Below are 24,482 nucleotides of genomic sequence, written 5' to 3'. Positions count from 1 at the left end.
CAGGTAGTGAGGGATCTGCATACCAAGTTTCGTTCAAATTGGTCAAGCCATTTTTGAATTACTGTGAGAATGGCAGCTTTTTACTTTTTATCCATTGACATGAATGGGTGAAATCTGATGTTCTGTTTGTAGCTCCGCCCACGTGTGCAGGTGGGCCGCGAGACCCCCAGAACATATCACCCCAGGTAGTGAGGGATCTGCATACCAAGTTTCGTTCAAATTGGTCAAGCCATTTTTGAATTACTGTGAGAATGGCAGCTTTTTACTTTTTATCCATTGACATGAATGGGTGAAATCTGATGTTCTGTTTGTAGCTCCGCCCACGTGTGCAGGTGGGCCGCGATACCCCCAGAACATATCATCCCAGGTAGTGAGGGATCTGCATACCAAGTTTCGTTCAAATTGGTCAAGCCGTTTTTGCGTGATCGCAGCACATACACACACACATACATACACACACACATACATACCTCCGATTTTATATATATATATATATATATATATATATAATAATTTAACTGGAATATGTCAGATTTGAGAAAATGTGCTTCTCTGATACCTTATATGGTATTTGTTTCTGTGTCTCTAGTGTTGATTTCTTGAAGTTTCCAGTTAAGTTTTTTACCTTCATATCTCTATTACTGATGGTCTGTTTTACACAGGTGACCAATGTGCAGCATTTTGCTAGCATGTAGGCATCGATAGTCAGAATGAGTTAGCTAATTAAAAGGTTCTTATCTGACTATCATACATTGACTATACCCTGAAGGATTTTTCTGTGCACTTAACCTGTAGTGCCATTCAGTATTCCCTTGAATTGCTAAAGCCAAAAAACTACGGTAGCTATTATGTGGGTGGTCTGGAGGCAGAGTTGGCATTTAACTGGATAAGTGCTGATATTGAGCCCTTAATCGAATAAGTTAACTGGGCAAATAGCATTGCCCAAATAGCAGTCCTGTGTTTTTTTGGGTTTTTTTTTCCAGTTTATCTTATCCAGTTAAGAACTGAATATTGGCATTTAACCAGATAAATGCTGGCTGCCTGCACATTCCAACATATTTGATGCCAGCACCCAGATGTGGCCTGGCATTAAAAATCTGGGTGTAACTTTAGGTGGAGACAGTCAGTGCAGACTGAATTTAACTCCTGAAGTTTATGCCGTATAAGTCTAAAAAATCTAGATGCCAGAAATTTGGACCACCTGATAATCTGGACCCTTTAAAATTGCAGTCTGGACACTTGAGGAAAGAGAGAGAGAGATGGTGATATTGGAGTTTTGACAGTAAATGTTACAAACAGGAAAAATACCTGTTTTCCATAACTCTCCTAATATGGTCTAATTCAATGAAACATAATAGTCAAGTTTCTTTGTATGTTTTCCTGTAAATATACCCATTTTTAATTCTTTATTAATCTCATTTTTACATCACTAATACATTGGAGATTAGCAGAAATTCTTGAAATAAAGTAAAATAAAACGAAGAATATAATAGGAAATAGTTAACACCTTTCACCCACAACATTTAGGTAGTTGTTATCCAAAATTAGGAAAAAGTAACTATAAGTAATAAAGGAACACAAATGCATTGAAAGGTTGCTCCGAGATCCTGCCCCTAGCCAGTCTACAGCGAACGTATGGATTTTACACTATGACATTAAATTCTTCTTTAGCACTTAAAATTCCTCAAGCTGCTTAGGGTCAAATAATTGAAATTGTTTGCCTTCGTGAACAATACAACAATTACAAGGAAATCTTAACACAAAGTTAACAGATAAAGCCTGAAGGGCCAAGAAGGCTTTTCACCTCATTTGTGTATCTCGTGCCAATTCTCTGGTGCCCCCCGAACCCAACCCCACCCTAGCTGCTCTCAACCCCATCCCTGCCGACAGATCCTGGACTGTCTTTGAGCTCATATCTGATTCTCAGACCCTTAAACTCTGCCTCAAGTTAAAATCATGCAATTGCATCCTGGACCCATTTCCCTCCTACCTATTTGAGAAAATCCCTGCACAGGCCATCACATCTCTTACCAAACTCATAAATTCTGCCCTATTATCAGGCCTATTCTCCACTGAAATGGGACACATCGCATTGACCCCTTTACTGAAAAAAGCTGCCCTAGACCCCTCCATACCATCCAACTACCGTCAAATAGCAAATATCCCTCTCCTCACCAAACTGCTCGAGTCTATCATATCTATCCAGCTCTCTTCCTACTTAGAAAGATTCTCCATCCTCTTACCTTACCAATATGGCTTCAGACCCAACTTCTGCACTGAATCCCTATTGGCCTCTCTAATCTCTAAGGTTCAGCAACTGCATTCTCATAACGAGTTTGCTGTCCTTCTACAATTCGACCTCTCCGCAGCTTTTGACGTTGTCCACCACGACATTCTAATTTTCCAACTCTCCGAGATAGGCATTAGCTCCATAGTTCTTGATTGGTTCTCCAAATTCTTGCGCTCCCGCTCTTACATGGTTAACATGAGCGGCACCTCATCCTCCCCCTGGACCCCGACTTGTGGTGTCCCACAAGGCTTACCCCTCTCCCCAATCCTCTTTAACATTTACATGTCCTCCCTGAAACTACTCCAACTATCCCCCCTTGAAACTCTTTACACTTACGCTGATGACATCCTCGTCCTTCTTGAGACCGACTCGAACCTCACTAACCTCTCCACGAACATATCCTCATGCATAAAGAACCTCCAATCCTGGGCATTCACAATGCATATGAAACTAAACGAGTCCAAAACAAAACTCCTTTGGCTCGGCCCAAAATTAGACCATCTACCTTCCTCCATCCCATTGTCCTCCGGCCCCCCATTACAGCTCGAGTTCTCAAGCAAAGTTCTGGGTGTCACCTTAGACTCTTCTCTATCCTTCAACGAACATCTCCAATCCCTGGTGAAGAAATGCTTCTTCAGCCTTCACATGCTAAGGAAAGTCAGACCCTATTTTCACCAAAAACACTTCGCAGTCCTAGTACAATCCATCATCCTCTCCAGATTGGATTATTGCAATTCTATCTACCTCAGCCTAACCAAGAAAAGCCTCCACAGACTTCAGCGGATTCAGAACGCCGCAGCTAAGCTTGTTTTCGCGAAAAGCAAATTTGATCACGTCTCACCACTCCTGTCTAAGCTCCATTGGCTCCCAGTAATCCCCAGGATCCACTTCAAATGTGCGTGTCTGGCCTACAAGATCCTACATGGCATCCTTCCTGCCGTTATCCCTCTATCCTGGAACTCCCCAACCCCTACTTCCTCCAGATCCTCCCAAATTTTTAAACTATCCTTCCCTTCCATAAAAGGTATTTCCCATGTAGGCAAACTTGGGTCATCCCTCCCCTTTAGAATCACTGAGATCTGGAATAACCTCACCTCCCCTCTCCGAACCTCAAGCTCCCTCCAACTCTTCCGCAAACACCTAAAAACCTGGCTATTCTCAAAACTGTAACACTTCCCCCCTCTTAGGTCTCTCACCTTCCCCCTTTACACCTAACTCTTTAATCTCTCCACTGTAGTTCCTCTCTCATCTTTCTTCCTGTAAACCGTGCCGAGCTCCGCATTCGTGGAGATGGTGCGGTATATAAACCCAAGGTTTAGTTTAGTTTAGTTTATCTCGTGCCAAGTCAGGAAATACTCTTAGATCCTAGAAACTGAGAATCAAAAAATCTAAAGGAACGCTTCAAAACATTATTACGGTCAAGTTCAAAAGGGAAGGTAACCACTTCCAGAGAGGATTCCAAAAAGGCATAAATATACCCTTTTTATTAATGAAGCATTCTGTATTTATTAGTGAATAAATCAATGAATTGGCTTGTTGATCTCCTTTATTCCTTAAATCAGAATTTAAAATTTCCTGCCTGAGAATCTGGAAAATCCAGACTGACCCAATCCCTGAGCTGTCTGGATTTTTTCAGGGTTTTGTTACTGGGCCTCTGAAGGGTCTTCCCACATCCCTTGTGCCCACTACCTTGGGATAGATGTTATAGGGGCCTGTTCATTCCTTGCTACACTATTGCTTATACCTGAGTCAAAGTGGCTTCCCCAAAGTGACAAACTGAAGAAGCAGGATTTGTACTTTCTCTTTTCTGCTTTGCAACCTGCTACTCCTCCGTACCTAATCTAGTGGGTGATCTAGGTTTTGTTGATGTCCCAGGTATAATTGTACAATTTTGAAGCACTCTTAAGAGGTATACTCTTTCATGGCACCTATGAAGAAAATGGCAAACAAAATGCTAAGAATTATTAGAAAAGAGATGGTAAACATGACTAAGAATGTTATAATGCCTCTATCACTCAATGGTGCACCTTGAGTATTGCGTTCAGTTCTGGTCTCCTTATCTCAAAGATATAGCAGTATTAGAAAAGGTTCAAAGAAGAGCGACCAAGACGATAAAGGGGGATGGAACTCCTCTCAAATGAGGAAAGACTAAAAAGGATAGGGCTCTTCAGCTTGGAAAAGAGATGGCTGAGGGGAGATATGACTGAAGGCTGCAAAATCCTGAGTGGTGTAGAACGGGTACAAGTGGATCGATTTTTCACTCCATCAAAAATTACAGACTAGGGGACACTCAAAGTTACATGGAAATACTTTTAAAACCAATAGGAGGAAATCTTTTTTTTTCCCCCATTCTGTGAATAGTTAAGCTCTGGAATGCATTGCTAGGGGATGTGGTAAGAGTGGTTAATGTAGCTGGCTTAAAAAAAGGTTTGGACAAGTTCCTGGAGGAAAAGTCCATAGCCTGCTGTTGGAACAGACATGGGGGAAGCTACTTCTTGCCTGGATCAGTGACATGAAATGCTGCTATTGTTTGGGTTTTTGCCAAGTGCTTGTGACTTGGATTGGCCTCAGTGAAGACGGACTACTAGGCTTGATGGACCATTGGTCTGACCCAGTAAGGCTTTTTTTATGTGACGAGTGGCAGAAAAGGAATGGTTATGTTGCCATAACAAATCTGTGAATCTTTCCTGTTCCCCTAAGATAGGGCTATGGCAAAGCATTTCATGAGTTCCTGGCACCATTTCTAGTAAGCATAATGTCCAGTCTTTCCTGTGCTGGCAGAGACTAGACCCTCAGTACAGCTCAGATTTGAGCCATTTGTTTTCCATTACCTCTGTCTGTTGCAGCTTTCTGCAGCCCTCGTACTCAAGAGAGTGTCAATAACACTGACTTCATTTGTGCTCCGAAAATTACAGCAGGAACCTCTGGGATCTATGCTAATGAGCTCAGTCTTTGCTGGCTGAAATAAAAAAAAAAAAAAGAGTCTGTGACCTAGTTCCATGTTCTGCAGGGTTTAAATGCAATATGAAACCGTGAGGGAATCCATTCTTCACTGTGAGTGTGTGCGTGTATGTTGGTGTGAACTTTCATTTCCTCCATTCTGGCTCGCAGTTTGATTTTTATAACTCACATTTTTATACCTTACAGTAAGCAAAGTGATTATGAGCATTTCATTATGCCTAATTTTCCCTGTTGGCACAGAAAATTGCATATGGGTTTGACTGCTAACCAGTGGTGAGACAGTTTTCAGAATCCTTGTTGACATGTTCTGAGCTCTCTAAAATTTTCGGTATATCTTTTTCTTTAGAGTGGGAATTTGTAGGCATGTTATATTTCAAACTACATGATCAAGTCCCCTAGGCAAGGGATATTCTATCTCAGTCCTCGAGGGAAAACAAACAGTTGGGTTTTCAGGATTTCTCCAATGAATATGCACGAGATTTATTGGCATGCAGTACCTCAATTGCATGCAAATAGATCTCATGCATATTCATTATTGAAATTTATCAAAACCTGACCTGTAGAGAGCTGAGGTTGGCCACTTCTGCCCTGGCACATTATTTCTCAACTCTCTCCTAGAGGTACATTTATCTAATTGGGTTGTCAAAATTGCCAGATTGAAAATGCAAGCACTGACTCTCCAATGTATGCAATCATATTCATTACAGATATTTTGAAAACTAGGCAGTTAGGTGTACCTTTCAGGAAAGGATTGGAAAGGTATGTGGTTCTAGGTTCAAGAGCATGGTAGTTTGATAGGGTTTCCAGCTCATGGTCGACACAGCAAGATGATCTAGGCCCAATTTTGCCCTACTGCATGCATAGAGTTGTAATTGGATCATCTTGTTCTATGAATCTGGGAAAGTTGGCAGCCTTATAGTTAGTTATAACAAAGCGCAACATGTGACTGAGCACTTTATTAGCCCGTGTTGCACTTTATTATTATAAGTGTGTGTATATGTATGTGTGTGTGTGTATGTATATGTGTATATATATATATATATATATATATATATATAATTTATTTATTTGAATGAAAATTGAACTTGTGGATACTTTTCAGCATCTAATATTTAATACAAAAAATTATTTTTGGGCAAGCTTAAGTGTCCGTACCCATCTCCCTAGACCCGTGACAAACACCTACAATGTAGGCATCCTGCCTCCTTTTTTTTTTCTTTTAATAATAATAATAATAACTTTATTCTTATATACCGCCAACAATCTTGCGACTTCTAGGCAATAAACATGCATCCTGATTGGCTACCAGACGGTGGTAGGATGTCTACTGCCACCTACTATTGGGATGCCTGTTTATAGAATCAACCCCTAAATGCTCTCCGACACTCATAGAATTCTATGAGCGTCAAAGCAGTGTTGGAGCATTTAGGGCTGCTGTAGAAACCTCTATCGCGGTTTAGTAAAAGAGGGGAATATTAATCAACATATATGCTCCTAATATTGACAACCCAGAATTTTTTTCTGACTTGCTAATCAACTAAATGATTCAAAATCTATATATATCCTTGGTGGTGAATTCAACATGATCTTACATCCTGTACTTGACAGATGCTCTAAAGTTCAATGTAGAAAATCCAAAGTTTGGTACATATTACAAGACCTCATTGAACAATTCAACTTGTCTGACCCTTGCAAATTACTACATTCACAAGATAATATACTTTTTTTTTCAGCTCCTTCATCTTATTCCAGAATAGACTTCTTTTTGGTAAGCAATTGTTTAACTAAACATATTATTACAACTGATATAAAAGAGATCTCCATTTCAGATCATGCAGCAATTACTTTATCAATATAATATCCCATTCCCATTAAACCAAAAAACTAGAGTTTCAATTCATCCTTATTACTTGAACAAGATTTTATAAATCACATTGAAGTAGCAATTAAAGAATTTTTTTGTACACAACAAACCCAAAGATACAAATTGGAATTGTTTGTGGGACTCTTTCAAAGCCTATATACGTGAAATAATCATCTCGTACTCGGCCAATCTCCATAAGAAGAATTACATATTACAATTAGAATCTCAGATTTAAAAAAATAGAAAAAGAACATCAGGAAAACACATCAAACATAAATTAATAGAACTGCAAAAGTTGCAGCTTAAACACAATACTATACTAAGTAAGTCAACTGCAAATTCTGTCTTCATCCAATCAGCCTCTTACTTGGCAGAAAATAACAAAAGTGACCGCCTCTTAGCTTCGTATCTAAAAATGATTAATGATGAATACATTCTCTATATAGTTCTCTATATACAGTGTTTTTTTCAGCTTAACTCCCCTTTCTTGAGCCAGATCAGCCAAGACCCAGCGTGCTGCTGTTCCATCTGGGTGTGGGAGCAAGTTCCACCTAGTACCTATGTCAGTTGCTGCGATTATTTGAACATGGCACCTGATGGTGCATCACCATCTGGCGTGTTGTCTAAGGCAGTGTTTCCCCAACCCTGTCCTGGAGGACCACCAGCCAGTCGGGTTTTCAGGATAACTCTAATGAATATGCATGAGATAGATTTGCATATAATGGAGGTGAAAGGCATGCAAATCTCCTCCATGCATATTCATTAGGGCTTTCCTGAAAACCTGACTGGCTGGTGGTCCTCCAGGACAGGGTTGGGAACCACTGGTCTAAGGCATGAGACGAAGACGTGCACCTTTGCAAAGCAACTTTGAAAAGAGATGTTAGATTGACTAGTCCTGAGTGGTGATGGTGTATTTTTGGAGGTATCGTTTCTTTGTTTTGGGGTGTGGGGTTTTCTTTTCTTTTCTTTTGCAATTTATGGAGTGGCAAAATATTGAGGTAGTGATACGGAGAGGGAGAAATAGTAGTTTGTCTTGTAAGAAAAGGTATTGGAGAGGAGTATTGGGATAAGTGAGTGAAGCAAGTAGAGATAGTGAGCGAAAAGAGATTGAAATTAGGATATGTGAATGCATGGTTGATGAAAAAAAATATACCTATAGAACAGGCCAAAAAAAAATTTCTTGGTTGTTTTGTTTTTTACCTGTTCCTGGGGTTATTTGGGGCGCTGATTCAGAAAATTGCATTGGATAGACCACATCAGCTCTAGTTTCTTAGATATGGTTGAATTTTTGGTTCTAGTGTTTAAGCCCGTTACATTAACGGGTGCTAGAATAGATGTGTAAACTTTTAGCACAATGGGGTGGTGAGGCCTTTCTTTCTTTCTTTGCTTCCTGCTCCCCCTGTCCAGCAATAGCCCTTCTCCCTCCCTCTCCCTCCTTCCCACCTGTCCAGCAGCACCCCTTCCCTGCTTTTATCTGATAAGTCTCCCATGTTTTCTGAAGCAGCTTTGCCAGTACTTGCCGCAGGCTCCTTGTAGCAATAGGGAAACCACTGCATGCATCACAAACCGCCACTGCCACTGGGGAAACTGCCACATGCTCCTTCTACTGCGCATGCAGCGGCACGGAGTTTGAAGTGTGCATGCGCGCTAAGGGTTTTATTATAGCGGATTCCAATCAGTACCCATACTATCTTATCTATATAAATGTATAGCCAAGAAAATGATTTTGAAACCAATTTCTGCATGAAGAGTGAGACTAGTGTTTAACTACTGCTAATTTCTTCACATTATTTGGCACATGGATCTGGTTGGACTGGCAAGACTTCCAGGCAATAAATCAAATAACTGTTGATCGTGCACCCGTGATGTGGGAACTCTATCCTATATGTTATTCTATTGTACTAATCTGAACCAGTTTTGGCATCGGATTTGAGAATGTATCTCATTCCTTATCCTGCGCTAGACCAATCCAGACTGACAAGTTATGTTTCCTTAGCAGATGGAGGCATAGACTTGAAGATACCAATCACATAATCAGTATAACACACAGGGCTCAACAAAACCCAGGTGCCAGGTCACCATGGTGACTCAAAAAATCAGACTTGGTTTTTCATCCTAAACATACTAACAGTTTACCAACATTAGTGGCAGACTCCCTTCTCTGGCTGCACCTTAGAAGCGTGTTTGCACATTCATGCACACATGTGCCCTCCCTCATCTTAGTCCTCGAATTGGCACTGATCAGAAACTTAAGGGAAGGAGGTGCATGTTAAGCCATAGTTCCCTCTTTTGCTGTCCAGTACTGAATGTAAAATTTGAATCTTATGGTTCAAATTTTGCATTTCATGCCAAATTGGCAGAGGAGGAGGATATAGTCGGATGGTGCAGCCGCTCTTTTCCTTCCCTTCTGATGCTTGTAGACCATGATTTTGCTTTTTTAAAAAGTACAACGAAAGGGGTCACACAATGAAGTTAGATGGAAATACTTTAAAAACAAACAGGAGGAAATATTTTTGAATGGAGGAGTAGCCTAGTGATTAGTGCAGTGATCTGAGAACTTAGGGAAATGGGTTAAATTCTTACTGAAGCTCTTTGACTCTGGGCAAGTTACTTAACCCTCTGTTGCCTCCAGTATAAAATAAGTACCTCTGTTATGTAAACAACTTTGATTGTAACCACAGAAAGGTGGTATATCTAGTCCTATCCCCTTTCCCTTTATTTTTTTCACTCAACAAATACTTAAGGTCTGGAACTCATTGCCAGAGGACTTGGTAACAGCAGTTGGCGGATCTGTGTTTAAAAAATTTGGGCAAGTTCCTGGAGGAAAGTCCATACTCTGTTATTGAGCCATCATCAAAAATAGCTGTCGTGAGTTCCTGTTGTGGTCTCGCGAGACTACAAGAACTCAGGCAGCCATTTTTGATGACTGCTCTGCACAAGGCAGGCGCGTAGGAAGATCGCTCCTGCCCTGTGTTACCACTAGATCACCAGGTAAGGTCTTCTGGGAGGGAGGTGAGGGAGAAGTCCGGAAGGCAGGGTGGGTCAAATCAGCCTTAAAAGTCATCTGTGGTCTTTCATTATTCACGGGCCAGCTCTGCCCCTAACCCCCGTGTATACGGAGGGAGAAGTGTATTCCAATCAGTCACTCCACCAGGATGAAAGAAGAGTACGAGGCCATCTCTTTAGTCTTGGAAAAGATAAATTACCAAGAACATCAATGAGTGATTTGTGTAGACTTGAAGATGGTTCATTTTCTTCTTGGCTACACAAACTCTTTGCTTTTATTGCCTTTGGGATAGTAGAGCCAAACATGAACACTGGACAAAAAAAAAGATTTGCCTCCAAAGGAATATATGGTGATTGGAGGACAAAATGTAATCAATGAACCTTTGGTAGCACGAGAGAGAATCATACTGCCACCACTACATAAGAACATAAGAATAGCCTTACTGGGTCAGACCAATGGTCCATCAAGCCTAGTAGCCTGTTCTCACAGTGGCCAATCCAAGTCACTAGTACCTGGTCAAAACCCAAGGAGTAGCACTATATAAATATATAAAGCTCAGTCTGATGAAACAATTTGTACATGCTTTGAATAAAGGTTAGTGCATTGAATACATAACGCATATGTTACCTATACTTACCATGGAAAAACTGAAGGAAGGAATTTTCAGTGGTTCACAGAGGAGACAATTTATAAATGACCCACATTTCATAGCATCAATTAATGAAATTGGATCATGTGCCTGGTCTTCATTTGTTCTTGTGAAAAACTTTCTTGGTAACAAGAAGACAGACAACTACACAGTTAGTAGAGGATATGCTGTTTCTTTTAACAGGCTTGGTTGTAACATGAGTGTTAAAGTCCATTATCTGCTCAATCACTTAGATTGCTTTTCAGAGAACCTTGGTGACTTAAGCGAAGAGCAAGGTGAAAGATTTCACCAAGACATAAAAACAACGGAAACCAGATACCAAGGAAGATGGGATGTACACACTATGACATACTATTGTTGGAGTCTTATGTAGGATTGTCCTGGCAGATCCCAATCTCAGACGTCTTACAAAAAGAGCTTCTTGTGTGTCAAATGACTGGAAGATTTTGTTTTTTTGTATGAAATAAGTAGATTTTCATGTATACTTTTAATTTTTAATGTTTCCTTCATGCTTAAAGGTATTAATTTTTAATGTTTCCTTAAGCTATCCTGCTTTTTTAAATGGACGAACAGAGTGAAGAGTGGTATATGGCACATGTTCTGTATCTCAAAAACTAGAGCTGATAGGAGAAAACTGGTGCCATTTTTTTTTTTTTTTTTAAATAATCGGGTCAAATATACCCAGAAACAGGTCCAACAGTTGAGGTACCAAATTAAGTGCTGGCCAGTGTTATCATTTCTATTCATCTGATAGATGTACATAGCACAGTGTAAGAGACAATCCCTGCTCAATAGAGCTTACAATCTAGTTAAGACAGACAAACAGGACAAATAGGAGTTAGGGAATGATAAAACAGACATGGGTATTGATGATCAATGGCGTGTCATAGCCTTACTGAGAGGGCAGTCCGCCCTGGGTGCCATCTTCCTCAGTGTGCCGGCACCCCTCTTCCCCCTGCCGCATGAGCAACCACCAACTTGCTGCCTGCGTTGGCTTTGGTGCTCTCTCTAATGTCACTTTCAGGAAGTGATATCAGAGATAGCACCGAAGCCAACATGTGCAGTAAGTTGGTGGCTGCTCGCGCCAAAGTTAAAAAGATATGGGGAAGGGGTGGGGGTGCATGGTGGGGGTGCCACTCACCCTTGCTAAGCCACTAAGCTGCTTTGCTTGGTCCTGTTCTCCTCTGTTAGATACCATGGTCTTAAAACTCTGAAACTCCTGATTCCGGAAGTCACACTTCTTGACCACACTTATGTAGTTTATTTATTTTTACTTGGCCATTACTGGGAGGAAGCAATGGACCAGGGGACACTTAGTGGAACCTAACTATATGCTTGTTCTAGTATATTATACTTCCCTGGTTTCTTTTTATGACATGCTCACAAAGCTTTTACATCCAAGTTGGCTGATTTCTTTGACAGCAGCAGCAGGGCCGAGAGAGCATTCATGCAGCTCCTGGAGCCCATAAACTGAAACAGTGCACAAAATTACAGGATCAGAGAGCATAGTGAAATGTTGCAGCTTAGCTGTGTGGGACAACAGTCAGCACTTTCTGTAAGTGAATATGCCCACCCACAGCTTCAGAAACTGACAATTCACAGGAGTTGAGTGTGCAGCATTTCCCATACTACACAGCTACAGGGAATTGGATTAGATTATTTCATATGTGACAGCTTTTCCCATTGCAGTCCTGTATGTCATTCTCCAAGTAGAATGTCATGCAAACATTTTCATTCCCTTGTACGGTTTTCACAAAATGCATTAACGTGTTAATTTGTTTCACTGATCTACATAATCTAGTGTACACTTTCAGTCGGGGCCATAGCTGCAGGTGGGCCTGGGTAGGCATCTTGACAGTGCTGTTGTGGCTGGGCTCCCGCAGTCCTGCATCACTGTCTTCAATAGGCCGTGGCAGCAGCAGCAGCGGTTCCCACATGCTGCCTGCCACTAATCTGGAAGCCTCCCCTCTGCTGCATCTCACCTCTTCTGTAGTAACTTTCTGTTTCTCTGCATGGGCGGGACATGGTAGAGGTGAGGCTTCTAGGTTAGCATGTGGGAATCACTGCTGCTGCTGGGGACCCATTGAAGTGAGAAAAAGTTATAAGTGGAGGGGGATGAAGGCGGGAAAGAGAAATGGCATGGGGGAGAGAAGAGTGAGAGGGGGAGAAATGCTGAAGAGATGCAGCACAAAGGGGTGGGAAGGAGCAAGAAAGAGATAAAATTTGTAGAGGGGAGGGGCAAAGTGAGAAAATGGATATAGGAGTGGAGAGGAGTGAGTGATGGTGCATGGGGAGAAGAAGAAATATTAAACATGCCATACAGTGAGACTGTTAAGAGGAGACATGATTGAAACATTCAAGATAATGAAAGGAATAGACTTAGTAGATAAAGACAAGTTGTTCACCCTCTCCAAAGAAGAGAGAACGAGAGGGCACTCTGAAGTTAAAAGGGGATAGATTCCGTACGAATGTAAGGAAGTTCTTCATCCAGAGAGTGGTGGAGAACTGAAATGCTCTTCCAGAGTCTGTTATAAGGGAAAACACGCTCCAGGGATTCAAGACAAGGTTGGACAAGTTCCAGTTGAACCGGAACAAATGCAGGTAGGGCTGGTCTCGGTTAGAACACAGGTCTTTGACCTGGAGCCACCGCGTGATGGACCACTGGTCTGACACAACAGCGGCAATTCTTATAGTCTTATGTTCTTATGATGGTAGAGGGGAAGTAAGATGCTGCATGGGGGAGGGGGAAGAAAGATATTAGACCCAGGGCACAAGGGAGTAGATGAGAGGGAGGGGAGAAATATGGGCTTTTTTCCTTTTCCTGCTCTTTGAATTTAATTTTTATTGTAATCAATCTCTGTTTCTTTTCCTTATGTTTTGTATGTAATATATGTATTGATTTGTTCCATTTTCCCTCCCCCCCCTTTTTTTTTTAAATTCGATTTTTGAAAAATAAACATCAAGTAATATTTGTACAGAAAGCACATTAGCCATTACATATTCCCTCAAAGCTATAATCTTAAATGCTTCTAAACAATAAGAAAATAACTTTAGCTAATAATGCTCAAGTCCTCCAAAAGATCCAATTTAGCAAGAATTTTAGCAAGAAAGAAGAAAATATACAAAATATACTATTTAAGAATAATATAGACTGTAGAGCTGGGCTTGGAGTCTATTGTTTTAAATCAATAGGGCTTAAGATTTTTCAGTTCCCAGGCAGGATAACGACAAAAATGCTGTCAACTGACTAGGTTCAAAAAATACATATTTAACAGAACGGTAATACACAGTGCACTTACAAGGGTATCGCAGGAAAAAAGTAGCACCCAGAGATGTAACCCCCAGGTTTCATCAAAAGAAATTCACGATGACGCTTTTGCATTTCTTGTGAAAGATCAGGAAACATTTGAACTTTAAAACCAATAAATTCTTTGTTGATTTTTAAAGAAAAGTTTCATCAGCCAAACTTTGTCAATTGAAAGAGCTAAGGTTATAATCAAAGTAGATGGCACTGCTGCCTCACAATCTGAAGTTTCTAACATTTCTGAAACATTCATTGGCTCCTGGTTTAGAGCTCTTTTCTGTTCAGATTGATTTTTATCTGAAAGATAATAAACTTGAGAAAATGGTGGAATTGTGTCTTCCGATATTTCCAGAATTTCCAGCTTATCTCTTAAACATTTCCCTAGGGCAGGGGTAGGCAATTCCGGTTCTCGAGAGCCGGAGCCAGGTCAGGTTTTCAAGATATCCACAATGAATATGTATGAGATGGATTTGTATGCACTGCCTCCTTGAGATGCAAATCTATCTCATGCATATTTATTGTAGCTATCCTGAAAATCTGACCTGGCTCTGGCTCTCGAGGACCGGAATTGCCTACCCCTGCCCTAGGGAATACTATTGTAAGCCTAGGGAAATTGATTAATCGTAAATTGTTATAACGAGAGCTATTCTCAAGCACTTCCATTTTTCTCCTGAAATTAAGATTGTCTCTCACTAAAGTTTCTTGTAGTTGTTTAGAAGTTTTTATTTCCTGTTCAAATTTCTGAACAGAGTAATTTGAAGCAGCTAGTTCAGATTTAAGTTCTTTTAATTCCTTAGAATGTTCAGACAATTTCTTTTCAGTCATTTTAAGATTGGGACTTATGGTCTTCACCATACTGACCATAAGATCCCACAGTGAGTCTAGAGTTACAACTGCGGGTTTTTCCAAGGATATAGGTAATTGAATAGTAACAGAGTGCTCACCAGTCTGTAAGATAGTTTGTTGTTTTCCTCCCTGGTTCAAGTCCCCCTCTGACGATGAAATATCCTCAATCTCTTCAGTTGGCCTCCCTGACATCGGAGTACCAACCTCTAGACTCCCTGCTGTAATATTGCTTGCCTCAGGGGAGCTTCTGATCCTCTTGGGGAGCTAGTAATTTGAGGCTGTGGGGGTGGGGCCCTTAAGTCGGGGCTCAACATTGTCTCTAGCCCTGGGGGATCTGCAACGGTCTTGCTGGTTCTGTGCGCCCTCAGCAGGCTGCTCTCTGACATCGAGACTCCTTGGATTCTCCTGAGGAGCTTCCCAATATCGCCGAATGCGGGAACCTCGGAGCATCCCGAGGTACCTCTTCATTTAGGCATCGTCAGTAAGTACATAATTTAAAGAAATTCAGATTTTTTTGCGGGCATATCTCCAACACAATTGCCTCAGCGCGTCCAGCCTGCCGCCATCTTGGATCTGTCCCCTTCCATCCCCTTTATATATTTATTATATTGTAAACCTCTTAGATTTTATATTTGTGGTATATCAAATAAATTGAACTTAGATGCCTACTCCCTCCCACAGTCACCCCCCAGACCCCTGAAACCCCCCTCCCCAAAGTAGCCTAGCAGGAGGGATGCCCACTCCCTCCTGCCAACACATTCAAACCTCAACACCCCAAACCTCAACATCCTCTGACATCTCTAAGCCCCCTCTGACACCTCCCACACACCCATATCTTTGTTGAAGAAAGGCCAACTGGAGGAATGCTTACTCCCTTTGGCCGGCAGGTCTGCCTCTTCAAAATGGTGGGCCTACTCCTTCCCGGTGCATCCTGGGATGCCCTGGGAAGGAGCCTAAAGCTGTGATTGGCTCAGATGCCTACAGCCCCTCCTTCTTGGTGCATGTTTGAATGGAATGGGCCTAAGACTCCAGTTGGCCCAGATTGTTCTTTGGGGGGCATTGGGGATCGTGGGCCGGTAGCGGGAGGGAGTGGGAATCCCTCCTGCTGATGGTGCTTCGGGAGAGTGTCAGGGGATTGCAGGCCAGTGGCAAGAGGGAGTGGGCATTCCTCCTGCCAATTTCAGGGGTGGATGCTGGAGGTACCCTCCCACAGCCACTGATCACAGCAGGGATATTTCCCCCCCCCCTCCCGATCAGCTATAGCTTCAGAGAGGCCTGCTGGCTCAGCTGATTGGGGATTCCTTTGCTGCAGTCAGCTGATGGCAGGGGATCCCTCAATCAGACAGGCACAATTCTGTAACCAGTGTCGGTAACATGGGCATAGGTTAGAAAATCGGAGGGGGGTAAAGCGATTGGTTTTTAAGACATGATTCTGACACTGGTGTGCAATTCTCAGCCGCTGAGATTGGCATCCTATACAGAATCAGCCCCCAAGTCCTCAAACGTGATATATTTTATAATGTGCTCAGAGACAGAGATCATTGCAGAGAATAATTTCTCAATTGTATCTCATATTTCAATCATTGCAAATTATTTTTCAGTGACATATAAATAAATTTCCAATTGTTTTATTTTGTATGATTCTAATATGAGTATAACTTACTTTATTAAGAGTTCTGGATTCCCCGTTTTTGTGTTTGTTTTTTTTAATTTATACATTATAGATATATATCAAAGAAAAGGAAAAACGGAGTCAAATCATAAATAGGTAATCTGTCCATTAAGCAAGGAAATTAACAAATTCTTTTCTTCTTTTAAGTATCTTTTTTATGACGCACATAGAGGGGGGGTAATGAAAATAATTTCTACATAATATGTTATAATATGTTATACAATATATATGAATGAAAAATAATAAAAGGGTGGGGGGAGGGAGAGGGGATAAAAATATATTTAGAATAAGATGTATTAAATACAAAAATGATATTGTGTATTTATCAATTGTAATTTAATATTTTGTACATTTTATGTAAAATTTGAAAATTAAAAATATTATATTAAAGTAATAAAAGGGTGGGGGGAGGGTGAGGGGGAAAATCAAATTTAGATATATAATGTATTAGATATAAAAGTGATACTATGTATTTATCAATTATATTTTAATATTTTGTACACTTTATGTAAAATTTGAAAATAAAAAATAATGGGGAAAAAAAAAAAAAACAAATTTACCTCCCCCACCTTTTACGAAGCCACGTTAGGTGTTTTTATTGCTGACTGCGATGGTATGAGCGGAGCTAACACTGCCATGGCTGGCAATAAAAAAACCTAACATGGCTTCTTTAAAGAGAGGATTAATGAACTCTGAATAGGCCACATATGAAAAAGACAATTCAAATTTATAAAGGAGCTAATACATGCAATTAAAAATAAAGGAATTGGCATTTTTTGAGCAATTGCATCGTTAGCTGTAAAATGTTGTTTCAACCGCGGGACAGGGGAGGGATGGCGGTTCCCAATTTTTATTATTATTATATTGCAGCACAGCTGCATTATCTATTGGAATGGCAACAGGAGTCTCATAAGACATGGGTACAAATGGATGCTTGGCTTTTGGGTGATATACCGTTGCGTTATGTCCCATGGTATGATTTGGGTAGGCTTAGAGCTATTGTTAGAAGGGCCACCCTGGTGTTGGGGGTTATTTTGCGTGTGTGGATGTTATTTCGGGAGAAATTGTTTTCGGGACGGGTATATTTTTCACAAACCCCTGTGAGGGTGGCTGAGAGGTTTTTACCCAGTCATTATGATTTTCGTTTTAAGGTCTGGGAAGCAGGGGGTTGGTTACTTTGGGACAGTTTGTGGTGGAAGGGGCCTTGGTCCCGACCTCACAAATGCAGGAGGACTGTGGATTGCAGGGGGTGGATTTATTACACTATAATCAGGTGGTGGATTTTCTTAGGAGAAAGGCTTTGCCAAATCTTCCTTTAGATTCCACTGCTTGGGATAAGGTGTGGGAGGCATCTAGTGGGAGGGGTTGTATTTCTAGACTATATGGGCTGCTCCTTATGCATGATAAACCCCCAGTGCAATATTTTGCTTATTGGGAGACGTTATTGGGCCGAACTTTAACAGTGGAAATTTACACTGCGTTCTCTCCTTAGGCCGTCTATTGCAAGTAATATGGTGGAAAATGGGTATACAATTTTGTATCGATGGTATTATACTCCTGAAAGACTTCATAAGATTAATCCTTCTATCCCAGTGTGTGTTGGCGTCGATGTGGAGATCTAGGCACATTTGACCATATTTGGTGGGCTTGTTCAAAGGTGGATCCCTTTGGGATATGGTGTTTTCTGTTTTATCAGACATATGTGGAGCGCTCATGGTTAAAGATTTGGGGTGTGCACTTTTGAATTTGACTCCACCGGGAGTTCCTCATAAATTTTCTTGTATTTTTGCAACCATGGCTACGGCGGCGCGTTTAGCATTGGCTGCTGCATGGAGTCAGGAAACGATACCATCCAAAGTACAAGTGGTCAATAAATTGGATTATGTATTTCGTATGTCCAAATTAACTGCAATGAAACATCATAATTTGGGTATGTTCCTGCATTGGTGGAAGCTGTATATTGATTGAAAGGCCCGGAGGGATGGTTGAATACTGTATCTCTATTTTCTTTTCTGGTTTCTAGGTTTTGAAAAACTTTTCTTTCTATTTTTGTATACCATCTTTATTTAGTATCCAGAACCAGGGGGGTGAGGGTAGTGGGGGGCAGGTGAGCTTTTGGTACTGTTTTAATTATTACAATATGTTGGCATTGTCACAAAGAGTTATGTCACAACAGTTTGGTTTGTACTGGAGATTTTGGTATGTTATATACTTTTGTTTGTTTTCAATTTTTCAATAAAAAATCTTTAAAAAAAAAAAAAAAAGGAATTGGCAATGACAATCTTCTTATTTTAATAACCTGTAATATTAATTGGAACCAGTTATTAAAACACTTTAAGAAAAAATAGTAATTTATAAAAACCCCCATAAGAATGTTGGTCAAAAAATACCATAGATTTACAAGGATATTGTAACTGAAATCTAGCCCCCAAGGTAATAATAACATATTGCTTTAATAACAGAAATGTTTTCTTACTAGCTTGAGTCCATTTAGAAATATCATGAAATATAGAGATCATACTATCCAACAAATTTATTTCTTTTCATTTTGAAAGTCTTATAAGTGCCTCTGTCTTGTTGAAACACGATAGATACCAATAGAGTAGATCTTAATATAACTTCTTCTGCCGAAGACTTCAAACTATTAGTAAGGTTCAAACTACCTGCAGAAACATCTACAGCAGAATCACCAACTAAAGGATTAGATCGCTTTGTTGAATTTGGTAAAAAATATACTATGTGAAAAGGTAGAAAAACCTCTTCAGAATACTTAAACACTTCTTTCAAGAACCTTTAAATTAAGTCCCTAGGAAAGGCTGCAAGAAGTTTAGGAAAACTCAAAACTCTGATATTCAACTGTCTAGTGAAATTTTCAATCTTCCATTGTAGCACCATTTTATCCTGTAATATAGTAGCTTGAACAGTTTGAACCTTTTGAAAATGTTTGTACAAGGAGTGAGATTCTACATTCCAACCTGCAATCATTGCACCTGACAGCTTGGTTTCTCTCAGGCTGAATTCAACTGATTTACATCTTTCTCAGCCTGTTCGACTTATCATTGATGCCTCCAGGAAACCAGCCACTCAGCAATGTTACCCACAAAAGTGGACTAGGTTTTTTTCCTGGTGTCTTCTTCAACATCACAATCCAACATCCTTGACAGTGGAATTGGTGTTGGATTATCTTCATCTGTCTGACTCTGATCTCAAGTCTACATCTATCGGAGTCAATCTCAGTGCTATTACAGCTTTTCACATGCCAGTCGAGGGAAAAACTCTGACTACTCATCCTTTGGTCTCCAGGTTTATGAAAGGACTTTTCAATGTGAAACTAACTCTCAAGCCTCAATCTGTTGTCTGGGACCTTAATGTAGTTCTTTCCAGTTTGATGAAGCCACCATTTAAACCAATGGCCACAGCTGATCTCAAGTTTCTTACCTGGAAAGTGGTCTTCCTTATTGCTCTCACCTCTACCAGGAGGGCCAGTGAGTTACAAACATTAGTAGCAGATCCACCCAGTTTTTCATCATAACAAGGTGGTCCTGTGTTTCTTCCAAAAGTTGTCACTGAATTTCATCTCAATCAGTCAATTGTTCTACCAGTGTTTTTTTCCTAAACCTCATTCTCATGCTGGAGAAACTGCCATGCATACTTTGGACTGTAACTGGGCTTTTGGCCTACTACATTGACCGGACAAAGCCACAGCGAATATCTCCCTAACTTCTGATCTTTTTTGATCCAAACAAGTTGGGGCATTCTGTATCCAAGAGAACGATTTCCAACTGGTTGGCTGCCTGCATCTCGTTCTACTATGCTCAGACTGAACTGGCACTGGAGAGTCGTGTCACAGCCTACAAAGGCAGCTTCTGTAGCTTTCCTAAGATCTACTCCATTGAGGAAATCTGTAAAGCTGCCATCTGGTCCTCAGTTCATACATTCACTTCTCACTACTGTTTGGAATCTTTCTCCAGATGGGATGGGCACTTCGGCCAATCTGTATTACAACATTTATTTTCTTAGGCCAACACTCCCATCTCTGTTAGTTTGGAGGTCACCCATTTGTGAGAATATGCTGCCTGCTTATAAAGCAGTTACTTACCGTAACAGGTGTTATCCAGGGACAGCAGGCAGATATTCTCACAACCCACCCACCTCCCTGGGTTGGCTTCTTAGTTGGCTTATCTTAACTGAGGGACCGCGTGCCTATGTCAGGCAGGAAGGCACTCGCAAACTTTCTGAAAGTTCTTCAAGCAAGTCTGCTTGCGAGGCTGTCCACTTTGGGGCTCCGTGGATGACGTCACCTGCCTGCTGTCCCTGGATAACAACTGTTATGGTAAATAATTGTGCTTTCTGGACATTTCCATCAGTTTAGTGGGGGGGGGGGGGGATTTGTTACATCATTGTACCGTAAGGACACAGATAGAAATAACCTTCTTAGGTTTGACAGCTATCACCCCCAACATTTGAAATCCAATTTACCAGTGGGACAGTTCTTGCGACTGCACCGTTTTGTACACCACAGTTGAATTCAAGGTGCAGGCTCAATTTACAGATCGAGGTTACCCGGATAAAGTCATCAAACGGGCATACAAGCGAGCGCTATATGCCCAGAGAGAACATTTATTGCTGAGGAGCGAGAGACCCCAAGTGTCATCTGTGGTGTGTGTATTACCCTATTCATTCCAAGCGTTTCAGATCAAGAAAATTATTCAAAGGCATGGTATGTACCACAGGCTCATGAGGAATTTAAGAATCCACCCCGGTTTGTCAACTGTCGGGGTAAAAACATTCGGGAGTTGGTGTCCAGATCTCAATTTTTGAAACAAGTGCCGCAGGAATGTGGTGCTGAGAAAGGACATGTTCAGTGTGGACTGTGTGCAAACATGTGTTAACAACTAGCACAGTAGTTCATTCCGGGTTGGGATGTTCTTATTTACAATATAGAACTGACTGTGAAACAGTGGGGGTGGTTTACCTCATCGAGTGCCCATGCCATTTGTATTATATAGGTCACACAGTATGGAGTATCAGGGTAAGAATTGTGGAACATCTCAGTAAAATTTGACAGGGCTCATTGGCAGGAAAATCAGCACACAGTTGGCTTCATTGACATCACCAGGCCATGGACTTTTAGCGTTCATATAATAATAATAATAATAATAACTTTATTTTTCTATACCGCCATAATCTTGCGACTTCTAGGCAGTTCACAGTAAAGATAAGCTGTACAGTCAGCGAATTACAGTGTACAAATAAAGAAGAGATTGCAGCGAATTACAGTGTATAGATAAAGAAGAGATCACTGGGCGGTCAGTGATTACATGATGCAAATTGGCAAGAGGAAAGATATACATAGGTTACTATATAATTTTTGACAAGTTACATTGAAATGGTTGAAGAAAAACCAGCAAAAAGCTGGATACAAATTATGAAGAGGACATTGAACAGTCAGTGAGTACAGGATGCCATTAATGAGGAAAAAAGGATTCAGTAAAATACCCTGTAGCTTTGAAAAGGGGGGAGGAAGTCTGGCTAGGAAATGAATTTATTGAATATGAAATGATTGAAATCTTAAGCACTAAGCACTTTACACAACAAGAAGAAAATCATAATCATAATAAAGTAATAAAAGATTAACTAAACAGTTTTTTGGTGTAGGAGGAAGTGCAGTGATAGACCAAGGGGGTCTGCATTTTGAGGCGTGTCCCCGTTTGCATCTTCTCTACCTGCGGGTTCTGAGCACTTCCAAAGCTAGTTCACATATAATGTATTGAGCTTAAAATGATCTATGGAGGGGTTCGGTTACTTATTTGCTCTGTTAGAAGAAGGTTGGGTAAAGCTGTTCAGAAATCATTGTAATATCCATTGTTTCTTTTTTTGTAGGCAAAAGATAGTGATGAGGATGATGAAGTCACAGTTAATGTGGATAGGGATCGTTTCATGGACGAGTTCTTCGAACAGGTGATTTTTTTTTTTTTTTTTTAAATTTTCATGCCAAGAAGGAAAATGTCTGGCGGTACTCAGAGCTACCAAGGGGGCCAGTTTTCCTAGCAAGAGATATGCTGCTAGATGTACTAAAGTCAGCTATCGTTGCTAAACCTGTTCTGACAGCTTTAGCGATGATCGCTTATACTGACCCAATTCACAAAACAACTTACTGTGTGTTTTTCCCTTCAATCGCCCATTTTCCGATCCGACCAAGCAAATTTGCTAAAACCCAAGTGATTGATGCACTAACATAGCTTGGCTATGTAAAAAAAAAAAAAAACAACCAACACAGGGGTTTTAGCAATTGGAAACAACTGACAGGTCTGCCTGGTTGTTGTTGTTTTTTTTTTTTCAGTGGCACATATTTTGCATATGTTACACATGTAAAATATCTATCCCATAAAAAAAGAAAAAATGGGCCCAGCACCAATGGCGACTCTCCCCAATGACCCCCAACAACCATAGTACCAGGAATACCCCCATGAGACAAAAATTGCAGGAGAGATGCCCACTCTCCTGCCACCGGATGCTCCCCTCGACCCCATTCCCTGAACCCCCATCCTGGACCTTTTATAGATGTTGGGAAATGGAGGGAAGCACAGTCCTTCCAGCTCCGAGGCCCGCCAGTAAAAAATAATGGGCCTTCCCCTCCCCGGTGCACCATGTGAAGAATGGGGAGGATCCTAAGACCTGATTAGCTCAGATGCCTAAGGCCCCTTGGGAGGGTCCTTCGGCATCTGAGCCAATCAGGGCATTAGACTTCTTCCTCTGTATACCATGTGATGCACAGGGAGAGGCCAAAAGTCTGACATCTGAGCAAATCAGGACCTCAGGAACCCCCCATGCATCTTATCGGATACAGAGGGAGGAGCCTAAGGCCCTGATTTCTTCCTCTGTATCCCATGTGATGCACAGGGAGGTGCCTAAGGTCTGACATCTGAGCAAATCAGGACCTTAGGCCTCCCCCCCCCCCATGCATCCATCGGATACAGAGAGAGGAGCCTAAGGCCCTGATTGGCTCAGACACCTCAGGCCTCTCCTCTTGAGAGGGGCCTTAGGCGTCTTGGACAATCAGAGGCTTAAGCTGCTCCCCATGTGTCACATGGTGTACCAGGGAGGGGAAGGCCCGTCATTTATGACTGGCAGGCTCGGAGTTGGAGGAAATGTGCTACCCTCCAGTTCCCAACATTTACCAAAGGTATGGGGGGGGGGGAGGTTGTTTGGGAAAGCATCCAGTGGCAGGAAGGAGTGGGAATTCCTCTTGCATTATTATTTTTTTGTTTTTGAGGGGGGGGAGGGAGGAAGGAGTGTGATTCGAGAGAGTATCCGGAGGCAGGAGGGAGTGGGCATCCCTCCTGCCTTTTTTTTTGGGGGGGGGGAGAAAGGGGAAAGGGTAGGGGATAGTTCAGGGGGGGATCTCCTGCCAATTTTCTCTCGTAGGGGTGGGTGTGGATGGCCTGGCAAGAGGGAGTGGGCATCCCTCCTGCCATTTTTGCGGGGGGGGGGGGGTGTTGGTTGGTTCCCGTTGCCGGGATATGAGGGAGAGCTTTTTTCTTTCTTTCTTTTTTAATGGGGAAGATATTGTGCATCTGTAACAGCATCTGTCCATTAAAAGAAAAAAAGGTTTCATGCCCCAAACAGCTGAGTGGCAGGAGGTTGCTTTCGGGGCTTCCCCTGCCTCTTAGTTGCTTGGACTTCCCTTTGCCGGCTTTGCACACATGTGAGAGTCGCTGTCACACCGATCAATCGGACGAGAGAGTTGGGGATTGCAATGAACCTTCACCCCTTCATTGCTCCCCTTATCCAGCAGCAGCCCTTCTCCCTTTTTTTAATCTCTCCCCTGTCCAGCAGCACCTCTTTCCTGTCCCCCTGTCCAGCAGTAGGCCTCCCTTCCTTTTTCT

The 24,482-nt window shown here is 41.5% G+C and overlaps 1 protein-coding gene across 1 annotated transcript in view; it reads left to right on the top strand.

Annotated features, from left to right (window-relative positions):
* STX1A (syntaxin 1A) overlaps positions 1-24,482 on the top strand; it is a 145,248-nt gene that overhangs the window by 15,052 nt on the left and 105,714 nt on the right. Inside the window, exon 2 of the mRNA XM_033921657.1 lies at positions 22,477-22,554. Within this exon, the coding sequence (XP_033777548.1) occupies positions 22,477-22,554 (78 nt within the window). The remainder of the gene's footprint in view (positions 1-22,476; positions 22,555-24,482) is intronic.

This window comes from Geotrypetes seraphini, chromosome 15 (genome assembly GCF_902459505.1).
Source record: "Geotrypetes seraphini chromosome 15, aGeoSer1.1, whole genome shotgun sequence".
NCBI lineage: Eukaryota > Metazoa > Chordata > Amphibia > Gymnophiona > Dermophiidae > Geotrypetes > Geotrypetes seraphini.
The sequence above is the reverse complement of the archived record's forward strand: the minus strand, read 5'-3'. Positions and strand labels throughout refer to the sequence as shown.